Here is a 25192-nt window from a genome sequence, read left to right as displayed (position 1 = left end):
GGCCAGGGAAATCTAGTGTCTGTTTCTATATCTAGAGGAAAAGGGTGGCCCTTGGACCACAAAATCCTCTTTTTGTTTTGGAAGCTATGTTCAGAAATGTGTAAAATGCTCACAACATAGTGGACTGCTTGGCTTGGAATTCTGCACTCCTAGTGTGATGAGCTCAACTTGACTCAGGCTGGTGGAACTCTGAAAGTGAAGTTATTGCGCACCAGTCTATCCAACTCCATTGCCCTCTGCCCCACAGCCACAGCACACCATCCCTGATGTCTTCATCTGGCTCCTGAGCAACAACAAGAGGGTGGCGTATGCCCGCATTGACTCCAAAGACCTGCTCTATTCACCTGTCAGGGAGCAGATGGGCAAGCACTGCGGGAAGATCAAAACTCATTTCCTCAAAGTAAGTCTGTGCTATTTTTGACTAAAGAAAGTAAAAAATCTCTCTTTTTCCTGGCTGGTTTGGTGTCAAAGCTATGAAGCCAGGTCAGAATTTCTAGCATGTGTTTCTGTCTCTGAGTCTGCTCCCAGATCTGTGAAAGCTATGAAGGCAACTCGAGTTAAATGGCTGAAGTCATGAAGACCATGAATCTAGGTTGAGATGTGTGTCAGTTTGCTGGGTTTCTGTCAAAAAGTGCCATCATCTGAGTGACTCCAACAACAGAAATGGATTATTTCTCAATTCTACAACCTACAAGTTCCAGATCAAGGTCTTCGTGGGGTCACGCTCCCTCCAAAGGAGTTAGAAAAGTGAGGAATGACCTGTTCCAGGCCTCTCTCCTAGTTCTGCTTCAGTCCTGGGGGTGGGCCAGGACAAGGCCAGTGTTCACATCAATCTTGCTCTCTGTTTGCCTGTCTCTTCATGTGGTTTTCTTCTGATGACGGCATCAGTCATATTGGATTAGAGGGCCCTCCTACTCCAGAACAATGTCATTTCACTTCATTAATCACACCAATGGTCCTGTTTTTAAATAAGATCACATTCTGGATTCTGGGGAACAGGACTTCAACATAAAAATTTTGAGAAAACTCTGTTTAACCTATAACAGGACTCCAGAGTAAATATTTGCCAACTGCATGACCTTGGACAAGGAATTTAAATTCATCATCCTTCCTGCTGGTGAAGAATGCTCATCTCACTTTTAACTCACTGAGTAGAGATGATTATGTGGATTGAGTAAATAGATGCAAGTAAAGAAAGCAAGGTTGTGCCTCCCTGGAGTAATTTCTATCAGTGCAGCCACTCCAACAACCGGGCATCCAACGTCCCAGAGAGCATTGCTGTGACTGTGCCTCCTGCACGTTCCCTGAGTTGTTTGTGCTTCCACATGCTATTTTATGTCATGCAGAATGCAAAATGGTTTCTGCATCTACTCATGCAAAACTGTGATCAAAAAGGGAAAATTTTCACCTAAATTGTCCACCCCAAATGTCAAAGATTTCCTTTAATTTTCTCCATTCAAGAAATGCTAGTGAAGCAAGAAACATTTGTCTTCAAAATAGCAAATCATCTCAAAAGGTCCTGGGCTAAATATAATAGGAGTTAGTATACAGTTATTCACTCCAAGATGTTTTGATGTGCCCTGGTGTAATTGCAAAATTAGAACAAAAACAACTGTGGAATAAAGCCAGGGGATAGACATCAGAGAGAACACAGCGTTTGCCCTGGGGCATTCATCGTGCATCAGTTGTCTCCATGAGGATGACTCTAAATTCTAGTCTTCTTGATTTGTATCTTCCTTTCGCCATTGACACTTCATTGAGTAGCTTTCTAAAATTTGCTGGGTTCAATTATACCTACATGATAAAATGTCTTGATAAGGTGATTCAACCAAATTATTTTTCATTCTAGTTTGGTGATCACCCATGACTTTAACTCACTTCCAATGATTGACCTGTAAGTGTGACAAAAGGTCACATCTTTCTTTCTCTCTAATTTAAATATATCCACAACACTGGTAAAATTGATGGGGCAGAATTTGCTGAACTCAACCTAGCCTTGTAGCTCCCTTTGCTGTCATCTCATGGGTGCCCCCGATGGGCAGAGATGTGGAAAAGAAAACTCGTGGAAGGAGTGGATACGCTCAGACCCCACACAGTGGCCGTCCACTTTCTTCTTGTCCACTGGAGTCACTCTCTATGCTGAGTCCTCAGCTTCTTACCCCGAAATTAACACTAGCTCCGGAACATCTGATGTGTCTCTTCTCCTCCATCCTCCAGCACCCCAATCCAGCCTTCCCTAGGATGCAGCAGAAGGAGTGGCTGAAAGGCATCCTTTTGGGGTTTGTCACAGAGCGAAAGTCCCTACTTCTTCAGCAAGCCTTTGTCTTCTTGATACTGACCAACTTCAGTGCAGTATATGTGAATTATTATCTCTTTCCTTTGTCTCAGTTGCCAAGACTTTCCTTTTATTTAGGCCAGCTAGCATTTTCTGAACCCCAGTGGGAGTTGGGAAGGCACAGGAGAGGCCAAGATATTAACATTCTGTTTCATGAAATATTTTAACGTTGTTGACCATGGGCTTTTTCTTTTTTTCCTCTTATTTTTTTAAATTAATTTATTATTTTTGACAATCTTGACATAATTAGGGTAAAAAGGTTCAAGCACTACAGGAAGATGAGTAAGACAATTAGTTCTTTAGTTCTATTGTTCAATTAGTTCTATTGTTTCCTTAATATATCTGATGTGAAAGGAGATTTTAAGGGAGAAGTGCCACCCAGTCTCCCATCCATCCCAGGTCCCAGATGTGGGGCATACTCTAAGGGTCTTGCTTAAGTGGTTCTGATAATTCAATAGTTCTGAATTGCTGCCACTCTCACCACTCCAAGCACGATGTGGTTGTTGGAGATTCCAATGATCAACATAGTCGATCATAGCATCTCTATTTGCCCAGTATTTTCATTGCCAACATATAGCTGAGGTGGTTGATTGACTTTTTCTGTCCTCTGTCATTTGATGGTTAGCATTCTGAGTACAAAAGCTTGATTAGGGGGATCCCCAAAGAAATTTTGTCTGAGGTGTTCCCAGACCAGACTCTTGTATGTGCTAGCAAGCACAGGGCCCAGTACAGTCGATCACCCCGATCAGCTGGTGGTTGCAGTTGCTGGGTTGGTTCTGTTTCCATCCCTGTCTTCTTCTGGAACCAATGGGTGTTTGCAGTCCAGCCTGGTTCTGCCCAGCACATACTCGGCCCTCAGACAGACCAGTGGGAGCTGCAGCCTAGCCGGAGCGACCCACAATAACCTCCACCAGGCCCGCCCCCTACCCTGGTTTGCTAGTATATATGGCAGACTAGTCCAGTCTGTCCCACATTCCCTTCTACTGTCATACATGTCAATGGGTATTAAAACCTTGTTCCATCTAACCAGCTCAACTGTCCAGCCTTCATGGAGGTTGGGTGTCTGTCTAGCCACCCCAACCTCTGTCCTAGTTTTCGTCCCTCCCGTGGGGGGTGGCAACCCAAGAGGGAGGAGCGACCATTGGCTTTTTCAAATGCACTTTTGCATTTTAAAATTATTTTTCTCTGGTGTATTTTCTGGTAAGAAGGCAGGGACAGACACACATAGTTAGAACAATATGAGGTGCTGTTTCTAAAAGTGCCTAGAGAGGTGCTCAGTGTCCTTGGGAGAATTGAATGTGGATGCCTATCTGAGACGCTGTGCCATCTTGCCAGCAACTTAAGCTTGTGTGTTTTCAAAAGACATGTATAAGCTGTAAACTTTAGGAGTGTAACATGCTGCCTGTACCAAATGTTAGCTGAACTTTGGTTCCAGTCATGATGTTTTTTAAAATTGCATTTTGTTTTACTTAAAGAAACAGAGAACACTAAATCTGCTCAGGGCAATGCAGCACACTATAAAAGCCATGCTGCTCAAATATTTAAAAGGAGCTCTACAGCCCGCAGGATCAGCATCCATAAGGAAAAACGAATAACTGCAAATCCTCCCTGGACTCATTAAATTAGAATTTGCCTTTTAACAAAAGGCCCAGGCAATTTGCATGCGCTGATGCACACAGCACTATGTGAAGAGTTTTGGCTAAGTGGCTGGACCTGACTCCAGTTTGAGTCATGGTTCTAGCCCTGCCTCACTCTGCAACCTTTGGATAGTTCTGTTAACCTCTCTGATTCTGTTTCTTCATCTCTACGATAGATATTATAAAAATGTATGCATAGTCATTGTGGGAATGAATGATAAAGACTTGGTAACAGCATGCATGTAATAGACAATTTCATCTGAAGGGAGAAATGTCAGACCAAAGTCTAGAACAGTGTCAGTGTTTTACAGTATTGAAAACTATTCAGTAAGTATGTAAAATCTTACTATGCAACAAATATTTACTGTGTGATTCCTGAAAGCCAAGAACTCTTAGGCATCGAGGCTATTACTGTGACCCAGCAGATAAAAATTGATGTCTCAATAATTCCAGAAATGACAGAGAGATTGCTTTTATTCAGTTTTTGCTACTACAAGATTACTTTGGGTTTTCAGTGAACATTCATTTTATTGAATAAGTGCTCGTTGCATTTTAGCTTGTTATTATTAGAGAAGTAATGAATTGAGGATTATTTATTTTAAAAAAAAAAAGCTGTACAAATCTTAAGAGAATAGTATTACCTTAGCTGAGTGAGCAGTGACATCTTACTCCAAGACTAAAATCTCAGCTCCCACATACACTGCGCTGGCTTCTTCATTCTCACCTTTGTCTTTCTCTGTCTAGCTCTGATGCTTACTGCTCATGAATCCCATTCTGAAAGCTCTTAGAACAGAGCAAGTACCTGCTCACCAGTAGCTCATACTAGCTGTATCTTTGCTCATGCCCTTTTCTCTTTCTGGAAATTCTGAGAAACACTAAGAGGCACTTAAAAGTGTACATAAAATCTGGACATCCCCAGCGCCTATAAAACTGTACTACATAATACAATGTAAGCAACAATAAAAAAAAAAAACCAAAAAATAAATAAATAAATAAATAAGGTTAGTATAATTTGTGCAAAAAAAAAAAAAAATCTGGACATGTGACCATGTCTTGTGCCATGAGTTACTCAGCACGTGCCTTTAAAACTTTTTGTTATTATTTATTGGTCCACTCTCTTGCCAGCACTTCCGAACACAGACAAGTCTGAGGCCTAAGTTTCCTTAGAAATAAGCAAGAAATTTCCCTAATGCAGGTCACATGAGTAAGAAGCCACGTGTCTGCATTGAGTTGTGTCTTTAGATCCATAGAATACATCTACCCCTGTGCACACATGCTTATGTGTGTGTACACACACTTCTATACACACTCCTGTGCCACACAGTAATGCAAGCATAAGCAAGAATCTTCAAACAATTTGTAAGAATGTTTTAGACAGTTCATGGAAAGTAAAATTAAAAGATTAGTTTGATACAAAATGTTTCAAAATATCTGCTGTTTTTTTCACAACACACTATTTTCCATGAAGTTTTAAAAGACTTCTCAAATCTATATCTCTGTGTCTATTCTAAGGAATTAAAGCAGGGAATAAAGGAACCTAAAGTCACACTTCACAAGAAGGGTCAAAGGAATGAGAAGCAGTCAGCCGAAAAGAAAGAACACAGGAGGGTAGGGGGGCAGTCCTTCAAGCCCCCAAGAGCCTGAAATATGAAGGAAGTATTGGGGCTATTCTGAGCAAAGCCAAGAAGCAGGAGCTCAGATTGGAGCTCCAGGCCATTGGAAGTGCCAACAGGGAGATTTTGGCTCAGTGCAGTGTAGATGGGGCTCAGAGTCAAGAGTCCAGATTTGGAATAATCAATTCTGGGTTTGAGCCCGAAACCTGTTACTTAAAAGCTGAGGGATAGTAAACAGCTTCCTTAATCTCTCCAAGCCTGGGTTCCTTCATCTACCAGACAGGACGATGAACACACCTAAGTGCTGGGTTGTAGGCCTCACGCAGTGCCCTGTGTCGGGTTATAGGCCTCACGCAGTGCCTTGTGTTGGCCCCTAACCCCTCTCAACTTGGCTCTTTCATAGAGTTGTGCATCAGGGCAACTGGTGCCATTGATCTCATTTTGATATGAGGAGCCCTGGAAAACTTTTCCCAGAATATGTTTCTGGGTGTTGCTCCAAGAAAGACCTCTTTTCTCATCATTGCTTTCTACTCATGAGGCTGTTTTCCTTGTCGTCTTTCCCAGCTTCCAGGAAAAAGGCCTGCTGGTTGGTCAGTGCAAGCGAAAGTTGATGTGTACCTGTGGCTGGGTCCCACCAGATACTCCAGCACCATTTTGAATAACTTACCAGCAGGCTATGAAGCAGAGATGTCCTCCAAGGTGGCTGGTGTGAACCAACCCCCGTCCAACCTGCTCTATCAAGGTATGATGCTCCTTGAACAATGAAAGACATTCAGTGTCCCTGTTGGGTTTCTAGGAAAATAGCATGAATGGCAGGATGAAGGATTTAATCATACATTATTCTAGGATCAACTCATTTGCCTTCGTTAAGTGTCCTTTGCCTTCCAAGAACCCACCTGAAAAGAGTAAAATCATTAAAATACAACTGGAATAAATGCTTACGTTTTCGTGATAGAAAGTTTGAATTCCTCTCTAGGTAGCCTAGGTGTGTTGAGTTCGCATTTTAAATATGTCTTTTGAAGGAATTAGTAAGTTTTTATGCTGATAAGGGATATGGATATGAGCAATGAATCAGGTTGTCCTTTTACATGGTATTGTGATTTTGATCTATTAAATGTCCTATTACTGACCTGTTTCTTTAGCTCACTTAGCTTGGTTTCTGACCCAAAGTCACCAGGCTGTATGAGGTTCTATATTCTATATAGTTATTTTCTGTAAGTGTTGTTATAATTTCATGATTTTGGATTTGCTATAAATATTAATATCTTACACTTTGGTTTTGCTTTCTGCTGCCCAGCTTGCTCAATTTGTGTGATTTTTTTAAAATTTCATTTTATTTATTTATTTATTTTTATTACATTGCATTCAAATAGAGCAGGCTGCAGTTCTAGCCTCACTTGTGCTGACCGAGTCTTGAGTTGAGCCCACGTTGGAATCATTGGAAAATTATCCACACACTCTGTCTCACAAAGTATCTCACCAAGTATCACATTTCACTTTACCGCCAGTGGAATCTGAGGAGACATACTGATTCCCATGTAGCCAGGCAGCAGTTTTGGAAACAAGAATTCCGATGGTTAAACTCTAGCTTCCAATGTTATTTTGTAAGACCATAGTCTTTTAAAAAAAAACTGCCTATCCATCATATTCCCTAAGCTTTATATAAGATCTCATTCAGTTCTCCAAAGTCTGCTTTTTTACTACTGCTTTCCATCTTATCTTTATAGAGTTTTCATCTACAGGTGATAAATACCCACACTACGTTTTCCTATTGCCTAGAGGCTTTTTCTAGAGACTCAGGACTATGATATACTTGCTGTTCTACTTGCTAATAACTCAGAGGAGAGGAGAGACTTTTTCCCAGTGCTTAATGGTTCCTGTGGTGTTTGTTTTCATGGGGTGACCTAATAAACTTTTTCTGCTGTGCACTGGCCTTGAAGGCTTTGGCTGCCATCCATACCTACTGGAGAATTTTATGCTCCAGAAAATATCCATTCAGCAAATAAAGAGTTTATACCTATATATGGAAAGCATGATGGAAAAACCAGTGGGAGATCTGGGGAATGAATGAAAGGTGACCCTAACCCTGATACGGAGAAAATCATGCAAATGCCTAACAACCATAGGTGCAGAGTAAGCACAACCAAGAGCTGATTGGATGAGTCACAGAATGTAGCTAGTTACACCCAAGGTTTTAGAAAAACAAAAATGTAAATGGAGGACGTGGCTCCCCCTGGAGTTATACAGTATATTGTTTGTTTTTTGTTTTTGTTTTTGTTTTTGTTTTGTGGCTATAATTAGGAACTCTGCTGAAATTCCTGGATTATATGCCCCAAGGACAGCTGGTGGACATTTCTTAGGATGGATGTTCCCAAGTTCATTCCCAGCTGCCAAATTGGCCAAATTTTTCTGTAGTGCACTAAAGAACCCTTGGGTTCTGTGTAGATAAACTCCTGTTTGCTGAATGATTTGCTGTGCTCATTTTCCAGGGCTTTCTTGTCAGCAGGGCCCAGTTTGTGAACATTATGGCTGATTGATATAGGTGGAGGTGGTGATAGCAGTGAAATTTAAGACTGAATCCAAAGAAATCACTTCTTTCATTTCCAAGATTGATCAGAGCTTGGAGAACCTTGTGTTGTAAATACCTGGACTTAACTAGGGAGTCTGCAGAGCTGAAGTTTCTAAGTTCTTTGCAGAATCAGAATGCTGATTGATTCAGTGCCCTATTCTCATGCTCCATGCTAGTTTCTTGTAACCAGGAAATAGCATGTGGACGAGGAATTAGGAGGAGAACAGAAATTGTGCAGGTCTCATGACAATCAAATAAGGAATTGCCTGTGATGCCTGCTAGTTTCTCTACCCTCCTTACCATGACAGTAAAAGGTCAAGTCCAATAGTACCCACTGCTGGAATGTCTCCTGTGCTTGTTCTTCATTTCTAATCCTGCACTGGCACACAAATTCCTACCATTAAAGCTTCCCATCTTGAGGGAAGATGTTGACTCCTTGTTAGTCCCAATCTCTTATATCCCTTCCATTCATTGCCAGCCTGACTTACATTTGTTATGCTCCTGAAGCTATGTTCTGAGATCCTCAACGTCCATGCACATACCTTCAAGAGCGCCCTAAACTGAGCACCAATGCTCTCAGCAGTATGATTCCATTTGATAGCCAAACTAGATCGTGTTTGTCCTTATCTTGACTCACCAATTTCAGCTCTCTGGAGCCTGGGTCCCTTCTATCAACCCTGGCCCCATTTAGAGCTTAGCTTAAAGGGCCTCGCCTCCTCGCTTGAAATCTGCATGTTAGCAGATGGAATTACTCTTTCATGTGCCATATTCTCACTTTAGAGGACTACCTTTGTCAGGTTCATATTATGCAATTCTGTCTTTTTTTTTTTCACTAAGGACTAGATTATCAATATCCATCTATCTTACCATGTAGATTTCTAATCCATGGCTTCTTCCTGCTCAGTGAAGCACCTAATATTTTTCCTGTCTACTCTTCCAGAGATGGACACTAAAGTTGTTTAAAGTTTCTCACCACCATAGGTCATGTTGGCATAAGCAATAATAACAGTATACCAGCATCTTTGTACTATATCTAAAGTTCTTCCCCTGTGATTAGGTGCTGTTTCCAGCCCTGCTCCACTTTATAATAATCAAAATGGAACTATTACTAACCTATTTTGTAGATAAGGAAATAAAGACCCAGAGAGGGAAATAACAATGTCCAACCCCCACTCTTCCACACAGACCCGTGGAAAATCATAAAAATAAAATATGATATTTAAGAGAAAGTGCATGTTGGAATCAGATGAAAAGAAAATCCTAGGGCCTGGCACAATGGCTTACTGGCTAAATCCTCGCCTTGCACATCAATGATCTTAATATGGCACTTGTTCATATCCTGGCTGCTCCATTTCCCACCCAGCTCCCTGCTTGTGGCCTAGGAAAGCAATGGAGGATGACCCAAGGCCTTGGGACCCTGCACTTGCATGGGAGACCCAGAAGAAGCTCCTGACTCCCGGCTTCACATCAGCTTAGCTCCAGCCATTGCAGCCACTGGAGGGTTTGAACCAGTGAATAAAGGATCTTTCTTTCTGTATCTTCTTTCTGCATATCTGCCTTTCCAATAAAAATGGATAAATCTTTTAAAAAGAAAGAAAATCCCAAGATCTGGCTTGTGTCAGCTCTGCAAACTTGGGAGAGTATTTTGGTCTTTGAGAGGGTCATGTTCCTTTTCTATAAAGTGGAGACAATTATAAACATTTCACAGACGTGTGGTGAAGATCAAGACACACAGTATATAGTAGGAACACCAGAGAACACCTGGCTCCAAATTACACTCTATGCTTTATGTCTTTCTTCACAGCTTCCGTGCTGGCCTCAGAGGAGAATGGTTCTCCGGTCTCTTTGTCTGAGGATAGATGTAGTTACACACTGCTCGTCAAAAGCCACTAATGCCTGTCACTTTCACAATCTTCCCTCAGCCCGGCACATCTTTCAGCTCAGAGCTCACATGTACCAAGCTCGGGGCCTCATTGCGGCTGACAGCAATGGACTTTCAGATCCCTTTGCCAAAGTCACGTTCATTTCCCACTGCCAGACTACAAAGGTAAGTAGGAATCCAGTCTGTCTCCTTCCTGCAGCAAACCCCACTGGAGACCTGGAGTAGACCGGGCCACGTTGCACAGATGTGTGTCTCTGGGTACACGGGTGTTTCAGACTCAGCAGCCGATATGTGCCAGGAAGGACTGACTGATCTGGAGAAGATTCAATGTAAAACTGCAGTCTTGCAAATCTCAAGGCAAAGGCAGATTGGGAAAGAAAAAGGAACCAGGAGGAAAAGGAATCTGGTGCCCTTAGAGCAGCTGTAGATGTGCCAGGTACAGCGTCAAATGTGGTGGGGAAGCAACGAGTGACAGGACAGCCTAGATAATCCATGCAAAACTTAGAGCCATTTTTGTTTCTTTCCAGGAAGGCTCTTGGTAGAGAGAAAAGTTCTACTTTTACAGTCTGGAAGCTCTGGGCTTATCAAGTCTCTCTCTCTCTCTCTCTCTCTCTCTCTCTCTCTCTCTCTCTCTCTCTGTGTGTGTGTGTGTGTGTGTGTGTGTGTGTGTGTGTTGAGTGCAGGATATACCCTTTCAATACCTATGTTATTCAACTGCTTCTGAACAGATGTGAGCGTTCCAGGAGCTGAATCTATGTCCCCTTTCCTCTGTGCTTTCTCCCCCTTTTCTATGCCTTGAGTGTTGGCAGGCTAAAGCAACACAAGTCCAGTGGCACACCTTTCTCATTAGTCCACCTTTTCCAAGGGTTTACTCTATTCTCTGATTTGCTGCTTGGAGAGAAGGAAGCTCAGTAAAGAACTGCCTGTCTCAGCGAGCTGACGCTTAGAGACCCCGAGGTTGCTTTCCAGCCCTAGTTTCTTGCTGCATGTGTTTGAGCACAGCACAGGCTTGTCATATTAAAATAGAGCTGTTTTGAAGAAGCAAAAAAGTTAAGTGTATATAATAATTGATAAATGGTGGCTGTTCTGTTGGCTGTTCTGTTGGCTGATATTGACAGGGATAACATTTTTGGTCTAAGGCAAGGCCTGTGGCCTGGCTGATGGATGAGACTACATCTTGATTTATGGTATGTAGACTGACAGCGTGATGGGGTCAACATCACACCCATTCAGTCAGTACCTATTGAGTGCTGGCTCTGGGTTCTGGGAAATGTGGGAGACCAAACTCTGCTCCCACGTAATGCACAATCCTGGCATGTATGGTCCTTTAGACAGGTAAACTGGTAATGGTGCAGTAAGCCCCACCAAGCTAAGCTGTTCAGAGTCCTAGAAAACCCACAGGGCAATGGGGATAGTTCTGTCTGGGAGAGGAGTTGAGTGAACCCTCAAAATAACATGGTCTCATGCTTGTTCAGTGATTGAGCTGGGAGCTAGAAGACACCAGAATACTCCCTCACTCCTGTGAAAGGTGGTAAATAACATGGTGACTGTGAGTATAGATTGGAGTGCCATTGCCTGGGATCAAGTCCAAAGCCTTACGTTTGTTGGTTTTGCAATACTAAGTGAAATCCCTTCTGTGAACAGTCCCTAGTTAGGCATGATTACCCCAGTGCACAGGGCTAGCAAGTGGCAGTCAGCCAGTACATGTTTACTCATTTATATATGGATGTGAATGGTGATGGAGTGGGCTGAACAACAGAGCTGTGTGCCAGGCACCTAATACCCACAGTCTCAGGCAATGATCATAGTCATAGCAGCTGCACAATATATATGATAACTATTGAAATGAGGGAACCTTTGGAGAGGTTACATCACCTGGCCAGGTTAGACATGAGGTAGGTAATGAGATGAAGGTTCCATCAAGGGTTATCTGAGTCTGTTCTTTATCCACAACCAGAGCCCCCTCCTAGGGAGTATTCCCAATGAATTCCATCTAACACAGATAAAATACCCAGCTCCTTGAGAAAGACCCTGAGAAATGACACTCACAATGGATGTTCTGGAAGAAAAGGGGACAGTGTCCTGTTTCAGTGAGCCTGTGTCGCCTCTCAAAGGTGACCTTGTGTTCCCTTTGTTCATGGCTGCATTCACTCATACAAATGTGAGCAGTCTTCCAAGCGCTCACACTTGTATTCCGCTTACATTTCCAAGTGTAAAACTTGCATTTTGGACAAACCATACTGAGGCACTATTTTTGTGCCATTTCTTATTAATTTTTTTGAAGTACCCTTATAGCTACTGAGCAGCTGCTACACACAAGATGAATGGTTACTGCTGTCATCTTTACCAAGGAAGATAGAGAAATCTTTCTACAGGAGAGCTGCTGTAAAGATCATGAATTGTTTTGGCGTCACACTGTCAGGTTCATGCTACAAGAGATCACATTTCTGTTTTCAAAAGCGGTAACAATAAAACACATGGTTCTTTGAAACATCAGTCACTGGCTCAGGGTAACTTTGTGCTGTGACATTGATTTGTCTCTATTGCTTGATTGAAGCTGTTCTTTTCCTGCCAGAAGTGTATGATTTCCCTAGAAATGTTCTGTTAAATGTCTCATTGTGTCTGAGGCATAAAATGCTCTAAAAGTAAAAAGCAGAAAGGAAGAAAAGTCTGGAAATACATAATATTTTTATGACTCTCCTAAATAACAGCAATAAAAATGTTTCTTTGTGACCATAGTGCGAATATTTTAACACCATAGCTGGAGACAATTTGCTGTAAAGCTGAGGCGATGATTTTATGTAGGCTGTGGAGCCTAGGACGTTAATCCAGCCAGGTTTCTCTCCCATCCTTTCTAAAGTAAGCAGTGATGGGTCAGTGAGCAATTAAGACTACTTCAGAAAATTTTCCAGCGCCAGTAGCTGCTGTGATCCTGTATGGTTAGCATTTAGTTACTAAACTAAATACTTAAGATGAAGGATGAAAGACAGTCTACTTTGGCTCATTGTAAGCATATACCAAACATAGAGTACAACATCTTATCATCCAGATAAGTTCAATGGTTTCTTGGGGAGACCTTCTCTGGTCTGAAGGCAGAGCCAACAGAATAAAATCCCGATCAATCAAAAGCCCAAACATAACATCAGCAACAATATACAATGTTATGGTACTAATTGACATAGTATTGAGTAAACTATATATTGTAAATAATGCAAGTCCTTAACCACATCCTGTGACTACTCCATTGACATTTCAACAATTGAGGAAAGGAATATAATTTCATAAGGAATATACAATGTTCATCTTCAGGGAACTGACAGCAAAATTTAAGTGACCAAAATTAAAGCACCAGAGATCTCCCTCATGTTCAGTTTTCCTGTTGATAAAATGGCGATAATACTAGCCTGTTCTTGGCGAGGGTGGAAGAAGTTAGCAGGCTGGGCTTTTGTGCCAGAAGATCCAGGTTGGATCCAAGTCCTATCTCTTGCAGATTCTGAACAAATGAGCTTCAGTCTCCTGGCCTTTAAAATGAATATAAACTGTACTGACCTCCCTGAGTTATTATGAGATTTGAATGTGATGGTGCCCATAAAATGCAGTACCTAGCACCCATCGACATTACCATGATACTGCAGGTGTGAGTCAACATTTATGTATGTAAGATGGTAACACTGCTCTGCTCATGAAACTTCTGAACACGTACTCTTACAGGGCAGAGAATCCTCATACCTCCCACCCTAGCATTCAGGACACAGTGGTCACTCAGTTACAGAACTGCTTGAATGTTGACTGAACCACAGTGGTGATGGGTTTTCTGCCTCACATTGGGTGAACTGTGGAGACTCCCATAACACAGCCAAGTGACTCCTCTGGTCTCTCCTGCAGGTCATCCCACAGACCCTGTCCCCGACCTGGAACCAGATGCTGCTGTTCAACGAGGTGGTGCTGCACGGGGACGAGAAGGAGCTGGTGGAATCCCCGCCACTGGTGGTGGTGGAGCTCTATGACAGTGATACTGTGGTGAGTTTCCCCGGGGCCCACTGAGCCTCCCTCACAGTGTCGCACTGACCTAGGCTGCTCCAAGTGAAAGGCAAGGACAGCCTTGCACAGTGAATGGTCAGGATCACTCACAGAAATTACTGCCTTCTTTTAAAGGTTTATTATTATTTTATTTGAAAGTCAGATATACAGAGGAAGAGAGACAGAGAGGAAGATCTTCTCTCTGTTGATTCACTCCCCAAGTGACCGCAACAGCGAGAGCTGAGCTGATCCAAAGCCAGGAGCCAGGAACTTCTTCTGGCTCTCCCATGTGGGTGCAAGCTCTGGACTATCTTTGACTGCTTTCCCAAGCCACAGGCAGGGAGCTAGATGGGAAGCAGGGCTACTGGGATTAGAATTGGCGCCCATATGGGATCCTGGCATGTGCAAGGCGAAGACATTAGCTGTTAGACTTCTGTGCTGGACCTGAAATTACTGTTTTCTAAGCAGTAATTCACAGGGCTCAGAGATTTGGTGATGATTATTTGCTTTACTAATGGTTTCTTTTTTTTACGTTATATTTCCCACTAAATTACACTAAAACTAGATCTGGTTTGCAACAATTACTGTTTAGACACTTCTTTCACAATGCCATAGTTATATAAAGCAACCCACTGCTGCACCCAGCTCCTGGCTGGTTCTAGGTTACTGCTGTTTAATGTCCATGTCTTTTGAAACACGGGGTGGTTAGTGGTCTCCCTGGCTGGAAGGCAATGGAGGGGATTTTCCAGTGACTCAGTCTTCATAACTGGGACTCTCTTTTCCTAGGCTGTTGCTTCGAAGCTATGCAATGATGCAGTCATCTCTGTCCCCTTTCTGCTAGGATATTAACCAGCTTACTCCTCTGCAAAACTGTTTCTGCTCTGGAATCCTCAGGGAAACACCAAAGCTTCCTGGAAGATTTTTCTTGACTTACTCAAATTTTTTTTTCAAGTTAAGCAGTTTAAAAGGTAGTTTTAGTCTTTTTATTTGTTGTCTCTGTCTCCTCAGGAGATTCTAGAAACATGAACACATGAAGGTACTTGGAAAGTTCCTGGAAAATGGAACGAAAGTGGATGTTTCTTTGGGTGCAAACCTTTTAGCAGCCGTGCTTCATCTTTTCATAGGTTGTTTTGTTCCATGTTTAAAAACCTCCTTGTATCACTTGCGACATGTTCCAAGGAGCCCTTGTGGAGCTGCCTCTTCAGGGCAGCCCTGAAAACAAGGTCAGGAGGGATTAGGGCGTGAGGCTCCAGGTGAGCAGGGAGGCCTCTCCCCCCATCTTTCTGCAAGAGGAGACAGACACAGCAAGATCAATCACCTGGAGGCAGAGCCAAGTACATGTGGTCCAGATCCTCTATTTCCTGCATTTGTGGTGGTTACTCTGACAGTCTCCCCCATACATGCACACACGCTGATGTTCTACCCCTCCCTCCTGCTAGGCCCCGTCCTTCAGCCGTAAGTTGGGGCTATATGTATATCTATGAAAGACAATCTTTACTATTCAGCCTGGCAGTTAGATTTTTTTTTTAGGCAAAGCCACAAAATAAGAGCCTTTTTCATGCTGCTTCCCACAACGGGCTTCCTGCAGAAGAGTTTACTGTCTAGTTGAAAAGCCATGATTAATGATAAGCACCTTTCAAAGTGCCTGCTGCACTGGCATCTTGGTGCTGGCATTTTCCTGTGCTGCCCCGTGGTTTTCCACTTCCTTTCTAAATGTCTTTGTTCGATGATGGCCTTTGCTGGATAGATCCTAAGTCAAATTCTTTTCAGAAAAAAAAAAAAAGGCGACCTTGTATTCATGAATCTAAAGGAAAAGAAAATATATGAGAGAAAGAAAACATGAAAGCTTGCACTTTCTTTCTGGAAAAAATTTTGGATGGCCATGCAAAAGATCATGTTCATGATGATGGCTGCTGCTAAATGGGGCCCAAAGAACAGTGAGGAGCAAATGCTTGGAAATGGACTGCTGCCCGATGCCTCCATCCTAGAACTTTGTCTCGTTTCCCAGTGGCTTTTATCCCTTGTAAGAAAGGGTCTGCCGACTCTGTAACAACTGAAGTTCTATTTGTACATTGGCTTCTTGGGTTGCACTTTTGTTTCCAAGGTTAATTTGAATGAACATTTCTATTGATAAAACATAGAAGCAAGTAATTGGGCAGATCACTCATATAATATTCAGCTACCCTTATTCTACCCATAGTGGAGATAGGTCTGACCCCAGCAGGTAGCTTGGCTTGTTTTCAAGCCTAGCTGAACTGAAGTCCCATTTCCACCCGCAACCTGAGCTTCCCTGTGCAGCTGGGGATATAAGTGCTAGGCTGGGAGTCAGGCAGTGAGGCAGCGTGGCTGCTAAGACCTAACCCCAGCCAAGAGAGAATGTGGGTTCTACACTGTGGAGGTCATGGCTCATGGGTCCAACAACTTTTACTCAGCAACTATGCCTTGAGAGCCTTCCATGGGCCATGGACACATAGCAGTGAAGACCATAGGCAGTCTGCTTCCCCCATGGAGCTTACATTTCTGGGGTTCCTGAAATAGCTAACCAGAGCGGTTAATCCAGTCCATGGAGCTTCTAGGGGAATAGGGAACCAGGATCCTGGGAGCAGGGCTGGGGAAGCCTTATATAATTTTTAGGGAAATGGAAACTTCAAGCCTCTCCGTTTGTCTATTTATGCATTTTTCTGTCAATATTCATCTGTTGATCTATGTTTATACAAGTACAGTTTATGGCAGGACTACGTAATCACCACCACCATATTAGCACCTATCAGGTACTTATAGTATTCCAGTTACAGCATTGCATTTCTCTTTATGCATAGACATTATTTTTAATCCATTTTTAGTTATGAGGCTCAAAACCTTGAAGCATCTGACCTGAGACCTCCAAGATAAAAAACAACAGATTTAAGTCACTCCCATGGTGACCCTCTTGGTTTTCACCTGGGAGCCTGTTTAACCAGCCAGCAGTCTCTTGAAATAAGCAAGCAAGACAGTCAGCAGGAGCAACACATGGATGCTAACAGCTTGGAGAAGTAGATTTGCAGAATTGTGCTGATGTGGGTGAGAATCAGGTAGGCCACCATACGGGGACCAAACATCATCTCTTTTTTCCTTAGGGAAAGCCGGAATATCTGGGTGCCACAGTGGCCGCTCCTGTTGTGAAGCTCGCTGACCAGGACTATGAGCCACCCAAGCTCTGCTATCACCCCATCTTTTGTGGGAACCTCTCTGGAGGGGACCTCCTCGCCGTGTTTGAACTGCTGCAGGTGAGCCAAGCAGAAGTTGCACCTGCCTTGTGTGTGTCTACCTGATCTCTGTGGCTGAATGGCTGCTTTGAGCATGCTGTGCCTGGTTCCCTCTCTGTTGTTGTGTATCTGGGGGTGATCCTTCCTGCAGATCTGAGAGGTGCCCTTTAGGAAGTTAGGTGACTTGAGATAATCCCAGGTCCTCTGAGCTGATAAATCAGAATCCCAAGATGAAAGATGCTTGCAGGTTTGGCCAGTAGTGCTTGATCAGCTTCTTTGTGTGAGTTCCTCAGTTGAGTACAGAACATGAAAAGATGCACAGAAGAAAGGGAACAAATATCTGTGGGCATCGTGTGTGCAGAACTGTGTCCATTCTCTCATACACCTTTCATTACACCAGACCTGCCCCAGTCTCACTGCGGGAAGTAGTCAGATGAGAGCCAGAGCTGCCTGACTTAATTGCTCATGCAGCTGGTTGGTGACTGCACTGAGAACTGACATGACACCTTTGAAGACCATCTCTGCTTATGCTATATCACATGCTTAACTTTAAGGCCTAGGAGAATTTATAAGCCTGTGTCTGGGAAGATTTTTTCAGAAAACAGAGGCAAACCACGAAGTCTAACTGCCCTGTAGGTGACCAAATGGGACATGGAAACAACTGGAAAGGAGTGTTTCCCAAAGTCTACATTTTGAACACCTGTCCCTCCAAATAATGAAAGTCTAGGAAATCTTTCATACTGTGTATCTCGATAACACTGTTTTTATCTCCATTTCTTTGATTTTAAAGATTATTTTCCTTTCATAGTAAGTATATTTTTAACCTAGTAACATGAAGTTTCCTTTTAAAAACACAACTGGTTCTAATCTTTTAAAAGTGGTTTCAAATAGTAGCAGGGAGTGGTAAAGGTGCTGGGCAAATGGCTGACTTGTGAAAACTTACTCTGGACCAACACTGGCTTTTGCATGTGTCAAATCCAAGGCTCAGATTAGCTGGGCTGGTTTCATTACACGAAGCTGCTTCTGTTGAGTGCTCTGGGCCTGAGTCCCTTCACCTGTTGACTGGGGATGAATTAGTGGAGCCTGAGAAGCCCTTGGACGATTCAGCTCTCTGGGTCCGTGTTCCCAGCTCTCCTCCTCTCCCTCCTGCACTAAGCGAGGCTCACTAGTGAGATGCACAGCTGCTTCTTGGTCACTGATTTAAAAGAAGCAGCATGGTTGGAGGAAAGTGGCCTGACAGATACCATTTATTAGGGTTTCCTCAGACTATCTTCCAATCTGATCACTTGTTCAGAAAGTGATTTGATCATCGGAGTGGCTGTCTTATCCTTTGGATTTCATACATGCTGAGAAAGTTGGGCTGGAAGATGCCTTTGATGGTCCCCAGCTGCAACCATGGATGGCTTATTTAGTTTCTGCATCACTAAAACACTTCACTGTCTCAGAAGGATTTAATGTACTTGTTCTTCGATGAAGTACAGAAAACCTTTGCTTTCCATTTCCTCCCCTATACCATATGGCTTGCAAGCCTGCCTCTTAGTCCTGTTCTTTTTTCCCAGACAGATACTCTGGCTTGCACATTCAGAATTGGCTTTAAGTCTTTGTATTGTGTCTGCTGTGTTCAGAGACCAGTCCTGTGGGTGCTTCCTTCACAGTTCCCATGGACACTTTCAATTCTCATCTAAACGTTGATTGGCTTCTTCGCTGGTTCCTGGGTATCTGGTGGTTTTCCAGTCTGCTCACTCCTTCAGGTTGCCTCCAGAATACAAGTAGGTCAAAATCTCAGAAATCCTCAATGGCTCCCCACTTGCCAATGGAACATTCCCTAAAATATTTTTAGGAGAACATCAGTTTCTCCAAATACAAAAAAGAGTGTTATAAGAAACAGATGCTATTATATCACCATCTGGGATTAGAAAAGCCTGTCAGTATGGTAAAGATTTCAACAACTCCTGTAATAAAGGTTTTTCAAAACAATTTTTTTTTTTTTTTGCTAAAGGAAGGAAGGAAAGAAGGAAGGGGGTTAATGTAAGGAGAGAGGAATTGAAGCATGGTTATCTTAGAATTATGCCAATAAAATACATGAAATCATTTTATGTTTAAGAAAAAATTTTAAATTCTTTTCAAACATTAATATCCTAATATATTTAACCACATTTTTTTTGTATAATTGCTACCTCATGAGGAGAAAATTTTATTCCAGAGTATATCATGTTTCCACAGCTTGACTTACTAGGCACTCCACAAGCCTGTCTTCAAACACTTCCCGTGGTTCATATTTTAGCATATTCCTATATACACACTGTGCCCTTTTTATTTAGACGACTCAGACTCCCTAATCTCAGGACACTGATTTACTCTGCTCTTGTTAGTCATGCTGTTTGCTCATTATGAACCATCTGCCTACCCAGCCCACTCCAACTTCCACCACCCCACTTACCTTTCCATGAACGTAGCCAACGTAGAAATTTTGAACAAGAGGTGATTCCTCAAGGTGGGTGTTGTGACAAAGAGGCCAGAACTCTACGGGGTGCCCATAGCTGCTTGTATCTGAGTGCCTAGATACAAGTCCTCACTCAATGATCAGTTCAGTATTCCTGCTACAGAATAGCTTGGAGGGCAGCGAGGGACTGTGCAAATGTCTGAGTCTCCGCCACAGTCTCTGCTCATGGTTTCAGCCTGACCCAGCCTTAGCTGTCGCAAGCATTTAAGGACAGAACCAAAAGCTAGATCTCTCTCTCTTCTTCTGTCTTTCTGTGTTACACATGAGATAGAGACAATAGGCAGTACTGTGTAAAGGGCACTTGACAGCAAATGCAAATCAGACATGCTGGTTACAGTGTGGTGAGTGCTGAGGAGAAAAGGCACAGCAAGGCAAGAAGGGAACAGGGGCAGGGTTGACGCCACAGGCACCCAGGGAAAGCTTGCTGAGAGAGTGATGCTTCGGTCAGGAGTGGAAGGGGGAAGGGACAGTGCCATGAGAAAGACGGGCAAGAGCTTTCATGGCAGGGTGGGACAGCCAACACTGGACACTGAAATGTGAGTGTGTCTGCAAGGAGGCTGAGGAGGAGTAACTGGTGGGGAGGGCGTGCTGGCTGAAGTCAGAGTGAAGGGAGCACATGGAGCCTTGTGGGCACACTGAGTTTCAGCTGGGAGAGAAGGGAAGGCAAGAGGGGGCTTTCAACATCGTGTGATGCACGCTGGGTGATGCATGCAGGTGTGTTCTGAAGCAAAGTAGTGAGCAGGGAGGCTATTGGGAGACACTTGAGGTCATCCAGACTGGAGACAAGGGTGGCTTGGATTAGGACTGTAACCTTGGAAAGGAAGAAAAAGGGAAAGAGGTTGTATGTAAAGCCAGGGTCCACAGGACTGCAGTTCATAGATGAGATTCATCTTTATGTCACTCACAGAAGCCAGCCATATGTTGTGCATCATAATTTCTCAATAAAATATCACAGACTGTCTTTATTTGCTTGTAAAATTAGTAAACCTTCATATGGGGCAGGTTTCAATTCTCAGGCCTTTATCTGGGCCACTCATAGCACTTCAGCCCACTGTGCTCTCAGAACCGTCTTTTTATTGCTTTTGGAACTTTTGCTTTCTGTTCCTTTAGCCTTCCTTCTCTATATTTAGCACACTCACTTTAAAGTAGTTTTATAATCATCCTCTTGTTTTCAGAATCCTCTATCTCAGAAATTTTCTATTATTTTCTGCTTGAGTACTCTAAAAATGTTACCTTCCTTTCTTAGAATATTTTGCTTCCTGAATAACAGAAAATTTCCATAAGCATGGTGGCTTAAGACAGCACAGGTTTATTATCATGTAGCTCTGGAGGTCATATATCTGAAGAAATCTCACTGCGCTTAAATGACGGCTGTTTTCCTTCTGGAAGCTCCAGGGAGAGTCTGCGTCCTTACCTTGTCTGGCATCTGGGGGCTGCTGCATCACTTTGGAGACCCTTCCTCCATTTTTAAGCTAGCAGTGTAGTTCTCTCTCTCTCTCTCTCTCTCTCTCTCTCTCTCTCCTGCTTTCGTTATTGCCACCATCATGTTTCTTCTGACTCTGATCTTTCTGCCTCCCCTTAAAAGGATCTTTGTTGAAGCTGGTGCTATGGCATGACAGGTTAAGACAACATCCATGCAGACATCGGTTTGCATTCTGTCTGCCCCACTTTCAACTCAGTTCCCTGTTAAGGTGCCTGGGAAAGCAGTGAAGGTTGACCCAAGCACTTGGACCCCTGAACTTGCAAGGGAGATCTTAAAGAGCTCTTGGCTCTTGACTTCAGATGTATCCAGCTCTGGCTGAGAAGTGAGTCAAGAGATGAAGATTCTCTCTCTCTCTCTCTCTCTCTCTCTCTCTCTCTCTCTCTCTCTCTCTCTCTCTCTCTCCCTCTCCCTCTCTCTCCCCTTCTTTCTTATTCTGCCTTTAAAAATTCTTTGTAATTATATTGGGCCTTCCCAGATAACCCAGGATATGCTCCACATCTGAATATCCTTAATTGAGTCATATCTTCCATGTCCTTTTTGTCATATAACACAATGTATTCACATATTATGGAGATTGGGATGTGGAGATATTTGGGGAGCCATTATTCTGCATGACATACTTCCCAATTCTGCAAAGATCTCTTTAGCTTTCTTGTAGAACCAGTTTATTGTATATCACAAGAAGGGGCAATTCCATTTGGCCTTTGTGATGGCTGCCTCCTAGACTTGTGTAGTGAACAGCCTTTGGGGACTTACAGAGCAATTATGATTTCTTATAATCCCATTCTACCTCTCCATTGATCTTTCTAGAACCTTCCTTCCATGTTTTTTGTGTATCTTTAATAGTCTTTGTCTCCGCAGCCATGTGGAGAAATCCGCCATGGGGAGAGGGCTTGGGGAGGGGTAGGGGGAATCCCAGTGCCCATAACACTGTGTCACATAATGCAATGCAACTAATAAAATAAAAAAAATAGTCTTTGTCTCTATGGTACAAAATAAATAAATCTTTCTCCTCCTGTCTGAAACCTAAATTCTATGACTTGAAACAAAAAAAAAGAAAAAAGAGAGAGACGGGCTTTCCCTGTGTTTGTGGTCCAAGTCAAGTGACTAAGTTAATCAGACAACTTTTCTGTGGTCTTTCTCCATGTTATTGTTAATAACTTATGAACACCTTTGTGGAACTATTCACCCAAATACAAGTAGGTCAGTGAGGGGCCCAGGGAGAAAAGCAGACTGAACCTAACATAGTATTAAGACTTCCCATCAGAAATCCTGCCTTGACTTTGAAAAGAATCTCAGATTACCAAGTTTGTCATGGGAGATCACTTTACTTCTTCTGGGACGAGCGATCACCAGGTTCACTTAACTCACTCTAAGATCCTTTCCTGGCTGCACTGACTACACAAGGGTATCTTAGCAAAGATACTCCTGGCTACGTCTGGTCTGCCACAAGCTCACTGCTTGACTTTGAACACACTGTGTTTCCTTTTGAGTCTTTCCGTTTCTGTGGGTTGAAGACAATTTTCTTTCAGCAATGTGAAGGGATTATTCCAACATCTGGGCTTCCATTTCTGTGGCTGAGAAGCTGATTGCTCCTTTAAAGTGAACTTATTCCTCTCTCCTCTTGGTTATTTCGAAGATATTTGTCTAAATCTGTGAATTTGGACAATGTTACAATGATGCATTAAAGTGGGAATTTCTTTATCTTGTTATGCTTTGCAGAACTTACATAACTGTGCCTTCATATTTTAATTAATTTGGAAAACCATCAGCCCTTACTTGTTCAAATATCACTTTTGTCCTGCTTCTTCCTTCACCTTTTTCTCCTCTCCTCTATGACTCCCAAGGCATACATCCTCTTTACCTCATGTTTTTTATGTAGCTTTCATCATTTTTTTCTCTTTATGCTTATATATATAACAGTGATAGAAAGATGAATTGACCTGAGCTCTAGTCTTTGTAAAGATTACTGATTTCCAGTTACTCTGACTCCTTGGAAACTTCCTATGTATCAGAAGGTGTGTCAAGTGCTTCGTGTGGCACCTCAGGAATGCTTCTCAGCAACTCTGAATTTGGCGTCACCATCTTTACGTTCCCAATGACAGAACCGAGACTTAGAAACACAGAGAAACTTCCATGTGCTCATAGCTGGCAAAAGATGGAACCTCTTGGTCCCTGACCATTGAACCAAACAGGAGGTATCACAAAAGTACAGATGTCAGGCTGTTGGGGACAGTGGAGGAGAGAGGGTTTGACACTTTAGGTTGCCTCCCTGCCCAGACAGGCAGGGCAGAGACTGGAGTTGTATATGACCATGACGTGAGCCTCTTCTTGAATTCTGCATTATAGCTGCCTCACCTATTTACCCTGGTTCTGGCCCGGAAGCTGGATCCACTTTGAGGCCCCGATATTTCACCTCACCTGAGAAATTAGAGCAGGCTGGCTTATGAAGCAATTTTGCCTTATTGCCTTCCATTCTTAGTATTTTGCCTTTGTATCTATCCCCCACCCCCCTCCTTCTTTTTTTCTTTATGCCATGTACCAAATGACTGCACACTGTGTGATTTTGTAAGCCAGCCACTAATCAATTCTACTGGGAAAAAGTTTAATCTTGACTGCAAGTAAAGTAATTCGATCTCTACCACATTGTGGAAACTTCCAAGGGCCTGAACGCTTTTCTTCAAAGCATTTTCATTTATTTGTTTGGAAGCCAGAGAAACAGAGATGGACAGAGATAGACAGAAATTACTCATCTGTTGGTTCACTCTCCAAATTCTGGGCCAGGCTGAAGCCCGGACTCCGTATCTCAGTCCAGACTTCCTGCACACGTGGCAGGAACCCAAGTAGCGGAGCCATCATGTGCTGCCTGCTGAGGGTGTGCAGCAGCAGGAAGCTGGAGAAAAGCACAGATTCACACGTAACAGGGCATTTGGGTGTTCCAAGCAGCCTCCTAAGGGTTGCAGCTCTTACCTACCCCTTAGACTGAGCTCTTAAGGGCATCTTTCAGTCACATATGTAGTAAAGACCCTTCAGCGCATTGCCCATGCCAACACTTGTGCAGCCTCAAGAGGAAGAGACACTGATGCTATTTGACAAGCATGTACTCATGCAGCCTCTTCCCTGGTACTATCTCCGGTGCTTTGTGACTTTACTGTTGAAACCAAGGGACCAATTAACTCTCCCGTAGTGGTGAGGCTGTCGGGCTAATTACTCATTTTTCATGATAAGGTGGTCTTGAGTGTTCCTCCTTATCAGCAGCAGTTTCTTAAACTGGTCTTGTTCATTCTGCAGTGTCATATCTAGAGCCTATTCGGGCCCCGTTGTGTTTTCTCTCTTCTTTTTCTGAGTTTTCTTATAATTAGCTGAAACACATCTGCTGCAGCCAGCTAGAATAGGTCTGCGAAGAAGGGACAAGGATATGTTTGTACTTTGCTGATTTGAGTGAGCAATTAGGCTTTTTCCAGCATAGGTGCCGGATATGTCTGTCTGCCAATAATTTTGTGTCAAGAACTCATCCTACGTGGAGCACCACTCGAGGGGCTTGGAATGTGGAATGAGCATGGAGTCATTTGGCCAAGTTCCTGTACATTTGTTTAGAAAAGGCGAAGAGCCACCATGAGGAAAATCACCTGCTCCTGAGCAAGCAGGTGGACAGCATGTCTGGTCTGATGTCCAAGGATCAGAGAGGGAACGCAGTTTGTGCAAGTACAAACCATACAGCTTGTTTTCCTGACTCAGTCCCTTGGGGAAGATATGCTGTATTGAAATGGCATGCAGGTAGGGACATGGCTGCAACAGCTGGGACTGAAGCAGGAAAGGCTTCGTGAGGGACGTATGTGCAGAGCCAGAATCTGAAGGTAGAGTGGATGGCAGAGGCAATGGGAGCAACCCTCCCTTTGTAGAAC

General features: G+C 43.1%; 1 protein-coding gene across 1 annotated transcript in view; it reads left to right on the top strand.

Annotated features, from left to right (window-relative positions):
* FER1L6 (fer-1 like family member 6) overlaps nt 1-25192 on the top strand; it is a 109832-nt gene that overhangs the window by 39967 nt on the left and 44673 nt on the right. Inside the window, exons 17-21 of the mRNA XM_040979455.1 lie at nt 248-400; nt 6150-6327; nt 10077-10201; nt 13922-14056; nt 17173-17322. Coding sequence (XP_040835389.1) covers nt 248-400; nt 6150-6327; nt 10077-10201; nt 13922-14056; nt 17173-17322 — 741 coding nt within the window. The remainder of the gene's footprint in view (nt 1-247; nt 401-6149; nt 6328-10076; nt 10202-13921; nt 14057-17172; nt 17323-25192) is intronic.

The sequence above is a fragment of the Ochotona curzoniae genome, unplaced genomic scaffold (assembly GCF_017591425.1).
Source record: "Ochotona curzoniae isolate NIBS_2020 unplaced genomic scaffold, NIBS_Ocur_1.0 contig_3190, whole genome shotgun sequence".
Lineage (NCBI taxonomy): Eukaryota > Metazoa > Chordata > Mammalia > Lagomorpha > Ochotonidae > Ochotona > Ochotona curzoniae.
The sequence above is the reverse complement of the archived record's forward strand: the minus strand, read 5'-3'. Positions and strand labels throughout refer to the sequence as shown.